Source organism: Pseudopipra pipra, chromosome 1, assembly GCF_036250125.1.
Source record: "Pseudopipra pipra isolate bDixPip1 chromosome 1, bDixPip1.hap1, whole genome shotgun sequence".
NCBI classification, from domain to species: domain Eukaryota; kingdom Metazoa; phylum Chordata; class Aves; order Passeriformes; family Pipridae; genus Pseudopipra; species Pseudopipra pipra.
Genome location: NC_087549.1, coordinates 46159555 through 46174256, shown reverse-complemented (window position 1 = coordinate 46174256; position 14702 = coordinate 46159555). Strand labels below are relative to the sequence as shown.

General features: G+C 38.1%; 1 protein-coding gene across 5 annotated transcripts in view; it reads right to left on the bottom strand.

Moving 5' to 3' along the window:
* CHST9 (carbohydrate sulfotransferase 9) overlaps nt 1-14702 on the bottom strand; it is an 86607-nt gene that overhangs the window by 14766 nt on the left and 57139 nt on the right. For 4 of the 5 annotated variants that reach the window (XM_064654588.1, XM_064654599.1, XM_064654580.1 and 1 more), the window contains one exon: nt 3695-3732. In XM_064654588.1, the coding sequence (XP_064510658.1) occupies nt 3695-3732 (38 nt within the window). Of the gene's footprint in view, nt 1-1386; nt 1533-3694; nt 3733-14702 lie in introns of those variants that run through there. The other variant, XM_064654605.1, reaches the window with a different exon arrangement.

Genomic DNA, 14702 nt, shown 5'->3' with positions numbered 1-14702 from the left:
AAAGTAACTGGGAAAACAGAACCAAGGGACACACATATTAGATAACCTCAGTGTACTTGGAAGCTGGCATACTGGACTGAAGTTTTTGTAGCCAGGTCAAATGAAATGATGAATGGGATAAAGGAGAGTACTGAAGTAAACTACAGCACTGCACAAGGGCAACCAAGGAGTTTAGACTGAACTGTGAAGTTTTTGCTCATATTAATATAGATTTATTATACCATGAGTGTACCTGAAGCACCCTTCAGGTCACAAGTCATTCCTCAGCACTGTCTGTGCAACAAACTCACATTGTCATTTAATAGTCGTCTGAGTTGCTTTTCACTTCTTTTCTTTGGCACAAGGTGTATATATACTGACAGCACTTCAGTGCTGCAGTTACCCCTGGTCCAAGTTTAGCTCTAGTAAGTATATTGCCTCATCACAAGCCTTTCTGCATTGCTGGTTCCCCAACTCCACATGCAGAAGGGGAAATGCTTCCTGAAAGAGATCTTGAAAGACTAAGAGATGGATGTGCCACTACAAGAGAGCCTGCCTTGACAGAGCTACTTAAGGGCAGAACAGTGGGACAGATATTGTGGAGCCCTCTCACTAGCCACCTGACCTGACATGCAGCTTCACTGTAGAAGAGACAGGCTCAAGCCTGAGCTCAAACACAGCTGTGATTTTAATCCAAGAGTCTGACTGTGCAAACAACTTGAACTTCTAAATCCAAGTACACATATTCTTGTTAGTCCTTCACAGATTCAGAGGCACTGGAGAAAACTGTATGTAGAAGTGGACATTAAGACTGCAACACAAACAAATGTGAGTGGTAAGGAGTGGTAAACATTTTGTTTGGCGGTCTGCAGTGTATTGTTTTGACAAGACTGTTACACAGGAACTCAAGGTTTCTTGTTTCCTTGCATCTTCCTCAGCAGTGGTTAAAATATTACAGCTAATCAGGCTGTACATTGGTGCCAGAATTTACCCTGAAGTTGCAAAGGTAGTTAAAAACAGATATTGAAAAGAAGAGCACATTCTATTTCTGGTTGACTGCTGGTGTTAGATGACCACTGCTGTTAAAGGAACATGCATATATAAATGACAAAAAAGGTGTTTGAGGAAAATGAGCAAATGCTTTATGATCAAAGAGAACAAAAGTTAGTGAAGATGATAACTGTAGTGAAAGGTTTCTGGAAGCAGATACTACCTTAGTGTTTCATCTACGTCGTGTTTCACTAAACTTTGCTTAGGCTTTAGAGAGAGCTACGAACCACACAGAAACCACAGTGGTCTTCAAGACGTGAGAGGTTTCCAGGTATGCACAGACAGCCAAGGGTTTACCCAGTAGATCACTGGGACAGCAGCTTTATCATTTCCCCATCCCCTCTCTGTTTCACTCACCTCTCAACAAGATATTTCCTGCTACTTGCCCCTTTGCACTCTTGCTCCTCTCAAATTGTAACATCATTCATCTTCCGTGTAGACACTTCTCCCCAACTTAAGTTTCTGGCAGCCAGTTTAACTCACTGTTGTTGAACCAACTTAAAGGGGACTACAAGACCTCAAGCCATATAGGTATCTTATCCTGCATAAAACATTTTAAATTCAGAATCGAAAATAAACAGAATCCTTCCATGAGAGGTATTCCATTAGGATTAGCCCCAGTTCAAATCTTTTTACTGAAGTAATAAAAGGACAAATCAAATATGCAGTGCCTCTGCAACTGTGCCCCAAATTATAGACTTCAAAATGAAATTGAGTCCAGTTCTGAAACATTCTTCTGTTTCTTGGAAGTTCAAAGGAAGTTTATATAGAATGGGACATCACCAGCTTCATAAGAATCCATTTTAAAGTCAATGTCCACTATTTTTTCCCAAATCAACCTTTTACAGCTTTGTTTAGATACATCCTCAGAGTATCAAGACAATGAAGTATTCCTACAAAAGGCGATGTTCTTAAGCTAACTGCAGAGAGACAGAGCAGGTGAGCAGTTCCAGAAGGGCAAGGCAGTGGCATGCGGGAAAAGCCCAAGACTGGATAAACAAAGTACAGCAGCACCTGATCCACGTCTTGAAACTGAGACAAATGTCTTTTTCATCACAATACACTCTTCCTCAGAAAAGGGCAATGGCATCAACAGAGCTGATTTTGTCACAGAGAAAATGTGCAGAATTAGGTCTCCTGTCAATAACTCACAGCCCTGCCAATGGAGCCTCAAGTTGTGTTTTAAAAAAATGCCCCCCCTTCTGGCCAATAAAGACTCCCAAAAGTGGTTTTGCAAGATATTTTGGGCCAATTTTAAAATGCAGTTCAGTTTATAAAAGTTAATCAGACTTGTTCTAAGACATAAACTCTCAGTCAAAGCACAGAACTTCCACTGAATTTCAAAATATTTCTACACTTATTTAAAAAAGTGAAGGTTTTCCTTTGCTTATGCAATGCTATATTCTGGGCTAAATATATCTATCCATCAATTTCTTAAGATAGTAAGAAAGTCGTAACAATTCTGAGTGTTATTTTGTGTCACAGGACCAGGCTTCCCATAAGCGTTCAGATGTGCAAGGGCTTACTTCGTGAGGAGTGGTGCCAACTCAGGCCACTGAAAGTGATAAAGTGACATCTGTGCCATGCTCAGCCACGCCAGGGGAATTGCTGTTAGCCCCAGACCAGGATGCTTTAGGTGGACTAAAGCACTAACCTGACTAACTGTTAGGCTGGTGGTTCATAAAGGTGATCAGTTCACAGATAGCAGTGATGTAATGACGCCAATGCCTCCATTTATAGCTTGGAAGGAAGGCTACCGAAGGGAGAGTAATTGTTGGAATACAAATATTTTAATGACAGCTTTTTAAGTGACTTTTCAAAATAAATCTCATGAACAATCCAGATACTCATTTATATGCCATCTGGATAACAGCATTCAGCAAGAGGACAAGAAGCCAAAAAATGACAAGCAAGCTCACTGCTTCTGTACAAGTCAGGTCCTTTCAATCTGCAAGAACACATAATTGAGGAAGGTAAACTCTGGGTTTTCTCCTCTCTTTCTGGATAAGATTTTTTTAAGTTTAATTCCTGTATCTTTTTCCTGATGTTGAAATGATAAATTACAACATATAAAGTTATTTTTTTTTCTCCTAAGTAGTTACTCCTAACTGATACAGTACTAAGGACAAGAGGGAAAATGCCTCTACAAGCAATGTCACAGTTTAGTGCAGCCTCAATGAAAATTCATGGAAGAAATAACCTAAGAAACACTGAAATACACTGCTTACATGTGCTGTTCAGGTATTTTGTATCAATAGTTTTCTGCCTTTTGAAAAGGAGTACTAGCAAATAGCAGAAATATTACTTTTTTTTTTGTTTTGGTTTTTTGTTTGTTTGTTTGTTTTGTTTTTTAAAAAAAGCATAATTCTGTGCTACAAAATTTGGTACCAGTGAACAATTTATTTCTGGGCTTTGTCCTCAGCATCAACATATTGAGAAGTAGATGACTTAAATTGCTTAAATGGCAAATCTTAGGTTTAAATCAAAACAATGGCTACTTTTGTTAATTCAACATATCTTCAGAGCCAGCCAGTAGTCTGATGCATGCTCCTTAGCACATCTGCATTGTTAATATTAGCATATCCTGTGGATTTCTGCCTTTTAATTGCTATAACTCTTCTACGTGAAAAATTAAGTAACAAAAAGCATGAATGTTTCTAAATACCTGATTAATTATCTGTTGCTGCAGCTTTTTTCCAGACTCTGAAAGAGAAAGAAAAGAATTAGTTTGTACATATTTTAATTAAGATGATATTGGACATGTCACTATCAATATACATGGCACAGAACAATAAACAGTGAATTAATCAAAAAAATAATCAAACCTTATAATTAAGAAACAGAATTTAACATGTAGAAATTACTTGAAACTTCAAAATGGAAATCTACCTAAAATAAAAGAAACACAAGCCCCTCTTAATCAAGATATGATAAAAAGGTAATTCATATAGGGTAGCCAATCTTGCTAAGATGGAACCACAAAGAAATCGCAAAATTTAAAGGGGAGGCAACAAATTTCAAATATGTGCTATGGAGCATCTTAATATAGTGAGAGCGTACTATGTGCTGGAGAAACTGGTAACATCCAGCTCAAGATCTGACCACTGGAGGAGGAAAGCAACTTCTGCCATTACCTTAAAATAAAATTACGTGTCTGTGTCAAGACTGAGATTCGGCACCAGCTGGCTCAAGTGAGAAATTCTATCCTGATAATATCACAAAGCGGCAAGTTGAGTGATGGTTTTGTTTCCTTATTCTGGCCTTCTTCTGCAGCATCCTTCAGTGTGCTCCTGGAGATATACTCAGAACCTGGACAATGCACTGCTTTCTACAGCTATCTGGGACCCTGGCAGCAAAGACACCTAAAAACTATTCTTTTCTTTTCGACCAATTTTGTCTCATTTACTGCTCCCATGCACTAGATGTCAAAAGGGCAGCTGGTATCAATTACCCTCCCTTTGCTTTTGGAGACCATCCACACGTATTGGGGAAAGTCAGGAATTTCACACTTGCCTATCCAGCTAGGCTACGTGCAGCCAGAGGGTTTTTAAAAATAATAATGATAGGAGACACGACTTACAACCTGTCAGTACCACTACTAACTGTCAGGGGAGACTGCCTAGCATGGGTGGCTGCCACCTCCAGCACTGGAAATGATACTCCCTTTCAACAGAACTTTTCCATACTAATATGTGTGGCACAAACAGAATTTTTAAAATGAGGTGTAAATATATAAAGTGTTAAAATACATTATAAAGACTCTATTTAAAGGAGAATTATCTTCCCTACTCATCCCTGAGACTACTACTCTTTTCAATGAAAGCATTATAGATAATTCAGATAAAGATAATTACTTCAGGCTATATTATAAGATTGTCTCTTATGATAATTACTTCCTGCATGCTTGTGTTGTGTTTTTATTTGCTAAATATAAAAATTATCTTTTTTTTAGCTAAAAACCCTCTACACAATTATCATTTAGGGGAGATTTCTTAAAATGTATTCCCTTGTTCACTGAGTTCATCTTTGGGAGAAATAAGATTTATTCTTGTAACTAATATTTTAACCAAATAGATTGTTGGTAATAGAAGATTAAAGGAGTATGTGTTTTTAGCATTCTCTAATGATATACAAGTTGCTAGGAAAGCAGAGTGTTTGAAATCTCTGGTTAGATCAACACTATTTTGCTCAAAGGTTTGTGGACTTTGAATACTGATGCTTTCCTGTTTCCCAGTACATTTGTTTTTAGGCTATTTTGATTCACTTTAAAGGAATTTTAATAACTTTCTGTTGACAGCATGGACAGCTGGTCTTGAGAATTAGTGAAAACTCACTTGCTGACTGAGGAAGGAAGTGACATCAATGAGTTTCTAAAGTCAGCCCCCAGGGAAAAGTGTGCTCCACGAGAGTAGCCTTTCATGCCATTGTATTTCCAGTGATGCCTTGAGATGCAAATTGCATTATCAATCAAACTTATGGTTTCTACCTCAGACAAATATAAAAAAAGAACACAAAGACTGTGAAAGACCTTTGCAGCCATTCCTGACACTGCTAAGAAAAAGGTGAAGAGGAATTTATGATAGTTCTTTCCTTGTTCTCTCTTCTTTTGGTGATTTAAATGTAAGTATCAAGGAAAGGGCAGTTGCAGAAGTGTCTGTATGATACAACAGCGATGGTAACATGGGTTAAACAGGACAGAGATTTACTAGGCTGTTAAGGGTAGAAGAGAGATCAAATTCAAGGTCACCAGCAAATTGAATACTGTGTTCTCCATTTATTCGCTAGATGATCCTTGTCCTCATCACAGAATAACTACGTGAATTTGGCATAGTCAGCACTTGTACTCAGAAGGGACCAAGGTCTGTAAAAACAGACATGCTACAAATTAGGGTGGAAATATATTGGCACCATTATATAGGGAAGCCTGCAAAGTCCTGGCCTGTTTTGAAGAAACATCACGAAAAGCAGTGAAAAAACCAGAACAATATCTACAGTGCTGAAGGGGAATCAGTTTCCAGCTGCCAGTGACTAACAGTAGGGCAGAATGCCATTGAAACTAGGCAGAATTTTGTTTGTCTTGTTTAGTTTCGGGTTTTGTTTGGGTTTTTTGGGGTTTTTGTTTGTTTGCTTTTTAAATCCCCAGAATTCTCCTACAATGACTCTGGCCCTCTCAATTTCGAGAAGGATGTTTCTGTCTAGGTGCTGTGTGATCACTTGTGGTGACCATGGACATTCACCAGAGGGATTAAAGAAACTCCACTGAAAAAAGTGCTCCAAATTCAAAGGACATGAGGCAATGGGACACTGATGAAACGAGAATTGTCAGAACATGTCAGCCAGTCCTACAGGCAACACCTGCGTCAGTCTCATGAAATGCAGGTAATACTTCATACTTGCAAGAAGCTTCATTTCTGGCAGATGTACATATCCTAAATTTAAAATTTATGACAGTTTTTCCTGAGCCACTGCAATGAGGTAGCAGCTTATGCAAGAACATCAAACAAACCAGGAAATTTACTGCCATCTGAAAACTTACGTGGAAGCTGCCCAGTAGATAGCTGGTGTAGCCAAGAACATACCTTCCACAACTCAGACTGCTTGTGAATGGCTTGCTCTTCTGCTATATTTCTTCTGAAACTCATTTTTCTACCTGTCCTCTGGCAAACTGTTCCTAAATGGGCTTAACAGTACCACCTGACTAGCCTTAAAAGCACAAGCAAATCAAAAGGCCTTAATTATAGTCAACTACAATTGCTGCAACTTTGTGATTCAGAAGTTGTATTTACTAGTATAAACTACGATTCTTATTTGCTGAGGCTGTGCTTTCGTGCTATGCTAACTGAGGCTAAACTGCTGCAACTGGATTCCAATAATATTTCTGCATCAGTACTGGAAAACATACCTCTCCCAATTAATTTTTACTGATTTTTTTTTTTTTTGTCTCTCTGCTTGCAAAAAGTGTAATGGATGGTTGACTGGTTGAGATAAATGGCCTTCTTGGGTTGACCTCAAGCTATATCACTTAAAAAAATATTACAACAAACATTGTTTAAAAATTTCTCTGTATTTTCATTCCCTAATTAGTATATTAATTCCTGTTTCCAGGGCAAGTTGGGTTTTTCAATATTTTTTTTTTTGTTGCTTGTCCTTATTATAAGATCATCTTACTGAGAGAAATAACATATGTTTTCTAATGTAACTGACAACTGCATGAAATGAGAGTGTGCCTTAATTGCTGCTGTCACCAGGAATGGCAACACTGACTCCTCAGCCTTATGCACACAACCTACACAGAGAACAACATGTAATTATGCACACTATGCCCTGCTTACCTCCATACAAAGGAATGTGATATTTGTGCAGGTTTACAGATTAATCTGCTGTAATTCCCTTTAATGTTAAACTACTTCCAGCTCAAATATAATTAAGATCACCAGGTACAAAAGATTCAGATTGGAAATATGAGTACACTCCAACAGAACAAATAACAGCTTGATGCTGTTTCTTATGTTCAAACAGTCGGATACATTAAGGATTTTGACAGCATGTTTGTTCCCTAAGTATGTAGATGAAAAAACAAAGGTTTCATTTCAAAAGGCAAAACACTACTAACTGTATTTAATTAGAGAGCAAAATCCCTTACATATACAGATCTGCCAATTTATGTGACATGACTGCTACAAGACCTAGCAACGAAGGATTTTAATTTTTTTTCCTTCCAAAAATCAAATCCCAATTTATACTTCAAGCCATGTCAATAAAATAAAGGCTTTAGAATAAAAAGTTTGCTTCCTTAAGTCTTCAGATAATTCTACTCCTATTTGTGGCATGGCAGCAAGGCAGGGGATGAACAAAAGTTTTGGGTCTGTCTCCCTGTTCTCAAGTATCTGAGGGTTTCCAAGCAGGTTGAGAAAAGTGTGGAGATCTCAGAGGGCAAAGGGGGCCCTCAGCCTTGCTCTGAAACAGTAACATGCATAGTCTGACACAGATATCACTTAACTTCAAGTGGGAATGGTATTACTAAGAAATCAGTTGTGAAGAGGGAATTTTATGTTCTAATACGAATTTAATTTTGTTTTTCCACTTTGTGAGACAAACACACACTAACAGCTTTGTATTTTACTTTATGTTTATAGACTTAAATAAACACATATGCAACCTATTCAATTATGATCCACCCCACTTTCATTACTGGTGTCCTAATCAACCAGAGCGGATTTTGAGAAGTAAAAGGAAACCAAAGCACTCATTTGTGATAAACTTCTGCAGCAATATCCCATGGCACCCGAGCCTGAGGAAGAAACACTCAGAATTGTTTTTCAGACTTATAACAGACACGGTGTGACACCAACAGATTATCTCCTGTGAAAGCCTGAAACTTGGCATACAAAGATTAAAATATTTAGGACAGAACCATACATTTCCTATAAATTATTGGCAGAATCTCAGAGGTCTGTAAGCAACAGAGCTGTTGTAGATCTGCACAGCATCTCCTTCTTCTTCTAACAAGGAATTCAATAAACTGAAAGTGCTCATTTATAGCATTGCCTTCAAAACCTAGTTTAGCTTACTTTTGTACCTCTGTGATAATTATGCAACTGACTATGCTTACAGTGGCCTAAAATATATTAATCACATATTCTTGGTATTGCATAATCCTTCTCAGTTGTCACAATGCCAACTCATAAGTTGCCCTGGCAGTAGGAAACATAAAAAGAAACCCAAGTTGATACTGATTGAAGCAAATGAAGGAAAGTTGGCCATCTCAAAACACTGAAACTCTCACAGCATTCCAAGGTCTCCCTAGCTAATTTTTCGTGATTACTTTTGATATGAAAACAGACCTTTAATTGTCAGTCTCTAATAAGGATGCAGAACTGTTCCCTGGGAGGTTCAAAGGACCCTGGGAAACTAAACACTTACGAAAGCTTGAGTAGCCAAATGTCCTGTGCTGATTAACATAGACCATTCAGTTTCCACCTAACAAAGTCATAACAAGAAGGAACCCCAAAGGAAAAAAAATAAATTGGACTGACAAAGAAACATTAGTCTTAATAGGACTGAGGGCTCTCATTCATTAATTCTGTTGAGTGTAAAAAGGAGGTGGGGGTATAACTCAAATCCATTCCTGGACCAAATCCTGCACTGACTAACATTGTGTAACTGCAGTCAGGGCAACGAGATGTTATAATATCAGTTAATTAAAAAATTGAAGTTTTATCTGCTCTCTGCCTCAACAGCAACGATAAATATTTTCAAATGAGACAGAATTGCCAGGATGCCCACTAACAGAATTAGTAAGCAGGCTTGTTTGCCAGTTTTCTTCTAGAAGACTGTGCTTTCTATATCTGGGAAAAGGAAAAGCAAAAATTTGACATATTTTTTCCTTTAAGGATAGAAGATTTGAGATAATGGAAACATGCCAGACAGCATACTTGGTTGTAACATCAACACAATATTGATATGGTTTGGGTGGTTTCCAGCTGAACATGGTGTATATTTCCAATATCTATTTGGCATTCATGCTGTATCTAACAACAAGAGAAGTTTGTTTCAGTTTTGTTTTACAGCTCACTGTGGAACTGCTTTGAAAACCTTTTTCCTTTTATCCAACTGCTTCACTACTTTTTTCAGGTTCCTGAACTCTTAAGGAACTGAATGGAACAAATTGTGCATACCTACTCATCTGCAATAGGTAAGCAAAGGTCAGCTAATTATGTCTTAGTACATTCATTTGCTCAAATTCTATCACAATGTGATCCAAATCCAATGGTAGAAATTGTTCAGTTCCCACACTGCAAGGGCTACTGTTAATTCATTTGAAATCACATGGACCACCAGCCTCCACTTTCATGTTGCTAGTTATGTATGGTGCTTTATGGTGCTTTATATTATGATCATCTGGGGGGGAGATAGGTCACATAATCAGTTAAAATGCCTTTTTGACTATGCTTGTGTCAACCTCAATTGCTCATGCAGTTATATTCCACAAAATAAGTTTCTGGGCTTTGACACAAAGGAAGTTGTTTTCACCCATCAGCTGGTCCATTGCAGTTTCCTATATTAAGGTTATTAGTATATGATTCTGTGATGGATCATGGAATGGCTTGGGTTGGAAGGGACCTTAAAGGTCATCTATTTCCAATGTCGGTGCCATGAGCAGGGACACCTTCCACTGGACCAGGTTGCTCACAGCTCCATCAACCTGGCCTCAGATGGTTGACTGTGATTTTTTTCTGACAAAGGAAAACTGTTTGATATTTACTCTAAGAACATTCCAGTAAGAGCTGTCATGATAGAAAAGCCCATGGAGAGCAACTAGAGCTTGAAGCTACATACTCAGACCCCACTCAGTAACAAAGCTGAGGACATACAGCTCTCTAACATACCCTGCTATGGTCTTAGGCAGCTTAGGCATTGCACTCACAGTGGACTGAAACATTGCACAAGTTTGGCTTCGGTTTTGGTTCCTGCTTGGTTTCTGTCCATATTACGAACATACGGTTGCCCCCACCCAGACGAGGAATGTAAGTCCAGTTAAAATCTGCAGTCCGATTAACTATCTTGAGGCAAAGCCACATGGAGTCATGATCATCCAATCTACCATATCCTTAAAAAGGTCAGTTGTTTTTTCACTTATAATGAAAATAAGTTGATATCCAGCTCTGGAGCACACTATCCTGATATAATCTTAATTAGAATACCCTGGAAATGGCATATGCAGATGAAGGCACCAGTACCAATGGGAAACAGCACACAAGCTGCTAGAGGGTTATGCCCACAGAAGTTTATTTTGACTCACCTGCTAGGATAACTGCATCACAAACAGCTGAGCTACAGAGCTTCTCTGGTGTGAATCAGAAGCAGTGGTGTGTGCAAGTTAAGCACACAGCAAGCCCAAACAGGGGTGGAAAAACTGAACTTCTTGGCACTAATTACAAAGTAGAGTCCCACAGCAAAGTCACCATGGGAAGCCTTAGTCTACAGTTTCTGTATTTCAGAAATAAAAAGGAGACGAATTGTCTGTTCAACATAAGGCCAGGAAGTGACCAGTGGTGATGAGAGTAAATATTCTTTCAATTTACTACTCATTCTGAGTTATGCCTACATAAATAAACTGTACTTGTTTAAATCTGACCTCTTTCTTTGTTTAAGGTCTAAATGTGCCACTCTAAGGCATGCTCTTAGCAGAATGACCCCACACAACTTCTCTGAAATTATTCCAGTTACATGTAGAATATTCTCCAATGAGAATGTGACACTTACAGAAGACACTACTCACATTTACGAGGAAGGCTACATGCATGAGTATCTGGAATTAATCCACTAGTGAAGAACAGAGGGAAAAAGAAAAAGGTGAAATATGAGCCCTTTGAAATAGAACCTTAAAACCTGGAAAACTCGGAAAATTCTCTAAACCAAGTAATTTTATAGTGAAAGAAAACTAGAAGAAAAGCAAAGAGAAAAAAAGCTAGAACATAACCTTTGCTAATGCATAGCTCTGAATTAAAATTGGTCAGATACAAACCAAAAACCTACAGCAATCAGTTGCTGCAGGGAGTACAAATTTATCTACACTTCGTATAACTAGAGTATGACCTTTTACGACCAAATCTTGTGGTTGACTTCAGCTGTAATTATTGGAAGTCATTTGTAAAAGGTCATCCATGACTGAGAATACAATATGAATCCAAGCTGCACAAGGATTCAGGTTTGTGCTACTCAAAAGAAATTGGGGATAGAGAAGGAGAGTGGGAAGCTCACCCACTGCTACAGATTCAGTTCTCAAATGGATTTGGATAGTTTGATGAGAGTATTAAATCTAAGTAGTCAATTTCAGATATGTGAATTATGAGAGAATACACAGGTTTTATTCTTGTCATTCATGACTATGTTATTTAAGCATTACGAAAGGAGTTTATATTATCAAATAAGGTTACTTATTTGATTATTGTAACCTTAGTCAATTTTTGGTGTCTAGAGCACTGTAGAACATCATCTTCCCACTGATTCTCCACTTTAGGAAAAGATTATGGATGCTCAGTTTTTATTGTTATAAAGAAGTAAGGTTCTTAGGTAAAGATAGTTTATAGCCCTAATTAACACATATAGCTGATTTTCTGCACACACAACTTTAGTACTGTTTGATTTTGGTGTTCTGTTTTGCTTTTCTTTTTTCACTAAAAGGATGTTATTTTAAGGACCTTACAAGAAGAGTCGATAATGATGCACAAGCAATTCTCAACCAGAAGAGTCCAAGGGCATGTGAAAACTTGACATGTTTTTAGTCATGTTCTCTGAACATCAGAATATTCAAACTGTATCTTCCAAGGTAGTTGATTAGGGGGAAAAAAACAAGAGTATACAATAATTAATGGGTAGAAGCAAAAGAAAAATAATATAAGAACTGGCAGCAGTTATTTAACCAAGACCTTAAGAGACCACCTCCGCAGAAACCCAGAACCAATTCTGAAGGCCAGTCTGTGAAGGATTCACCACCAAATATATGAAAGTAAAATTAGGATTATGCAAGAAAATATTCTTTTATGCTTGATATCTTCAAAGCCAAATCTGTAGCTCAAGCTTGCAATCTGCCCTGCCACTAGCTATGGCGAGCCGAATAGCAACCGAGTGTACATTGCACATACTGTGGCTAATTGTAGCCAGCTCCTTGCCCGCTGGTGAAACACCCTGATGCTCCAAGCCTCACAAACAGCACCATATTCTGCTTTGGCAGGAGCCTTTTGCTTGCTTTAGAAATGCCCATTGTGCCTCCCTCTGTGTGCCATCCTTGCTACGCCAACTTGGACATGTGCTCAAAAGTGCTCAAAAGTGGCAAGCAGCAGGGGTGATGAAGCAAGTTCAGCTGGAGAAATCGTTATGAGAACTAAACTCACATATGCTACTGAAAACATAGTTAAATGATTCCTTTTAATTAAACAGAGACTCAAAATAACAGCAGTAAGGTGGTACCCAGTACCCAGAAACTGCAAAGTACCCCAGCACCTCAAGCATAAGTGCCGCACTGTATCAATTTGATCACTCGAGCAGAGTCTAAGTAGACGCTCTCAGGTAGAGCGCATCTTTTTCATGCACAGAGAGTGAATTGTCAAATAGGCCTTAAAACCACACCTGCAAGTGTTGTACACACCAGAATTTTCTGCCCACAAAATATTCTGCTGGTGCTCGCAAAGGACCGTATGTACGTACCAAAAGCTGGTGCTTAGGTACAATTTGCATCCATAAATGCGCAGGTGCAGTTTTATGGAGACCTATGAGAAGACCGTGACCATGTAGCTCACAACTACTATTTCCACAGCAGCCTTCCAACAACAAGGTAAGTAATCTTTCCATAGGATGTGCCATGCCTGGCACAGCAAGGACAGGTGGAATTTACAGATGAAATTGCAGTCGTGTTCCTGACTGGCAGACTGATTTAAGAGACAAGCCTACTCAGTCCCAGTCTGCAAACCATGAGTGTGTACTAATATCAGTAGCCCTGATGATACCTCAAACTGAGGGTAGGATTAATGCATTATCTGCAAAGGTGAAAAAGGAATTCTGAGAGAGTCCTTAGCATCAACATGTTTTTTTTAAGGACTGAAAAAACCCACTTTGTCTATTCTTTCCTAGTGAACTGCATTCTTTTTCAGGCATCAAAAAGTAATTCTGCAAGTCTGACTTGAGTCGGCATGAGAATTACAGACCAAGTTAAGTTCAGCAAGTATTAAGTGACAGTCACATAATATGATGTCTTTATTTGATGTATATTACTGATTTCTAATGAATTGAGCACTCAGGATGAGACATTTCTCTTTTGTTCGGACAGAAGAACAAAGTCAATATTGTATCCAATTATCAATAAAACTTTTTATTGGCTTCTTGCTAACTGCAGGGACAAGGTCTTCAGGTATTTCCACAGATTAAGGGAAAGAGGCATATTTCTATTTAGCCTACTATTAGTACTTAATTCTAATGGACACAATTCTTTATATGGAATCTGATTTTAAAATGTGAAAAGAAACATAAATGAAATGTGGAAAAATTCTCTTCAGATTAGAAATTATTTTGGACTAAAGCCACACCAATTACTATTGCTTAAATATTTACTGAAGGGTAAAAAGCCAGTTTGACAGGACTGAATTTCTTGCCTTCTGGGGGATCTAAAAAAAGAAAATGTGATAATTGAGCATCCACCCCCTATATAACTTTTGGGCATTACTAACATATTGACCTACTGCTATAACTAAAGTGATTTGTATACTTTGGATTGCTTACAATTTAAAGGCTAGGTCCAAATGTTGCAAGCATATGAGATGTAAATCTTCAGAAAAAATAATTTTACATCTTGATGTTGCTGGCAGGGGGTGAAAGGAGTGCCCAGCATTTTTAAATGGATGGTTAATTAGATGTACAGTCAGAGACTGGAAGAGCAGAGATACAAACAACTCAGAGCTTCAGATTTCTTCTGTTAATAAAAAAAGCATACCAGTAATGTTCTTACTTTCAACAATAATTTTTGTCCCCTGGATTATAGACAATTAGCTCCCAGGATCACATTATAAACCAGAAACATCGCTGGTTGTTACTCTATAGTACCAAACTTAGGTTAAACATAGTAACAGCTTATCAGTCAGAGGAGAAACCACAGACAGGAAGAACATAAGTCATAA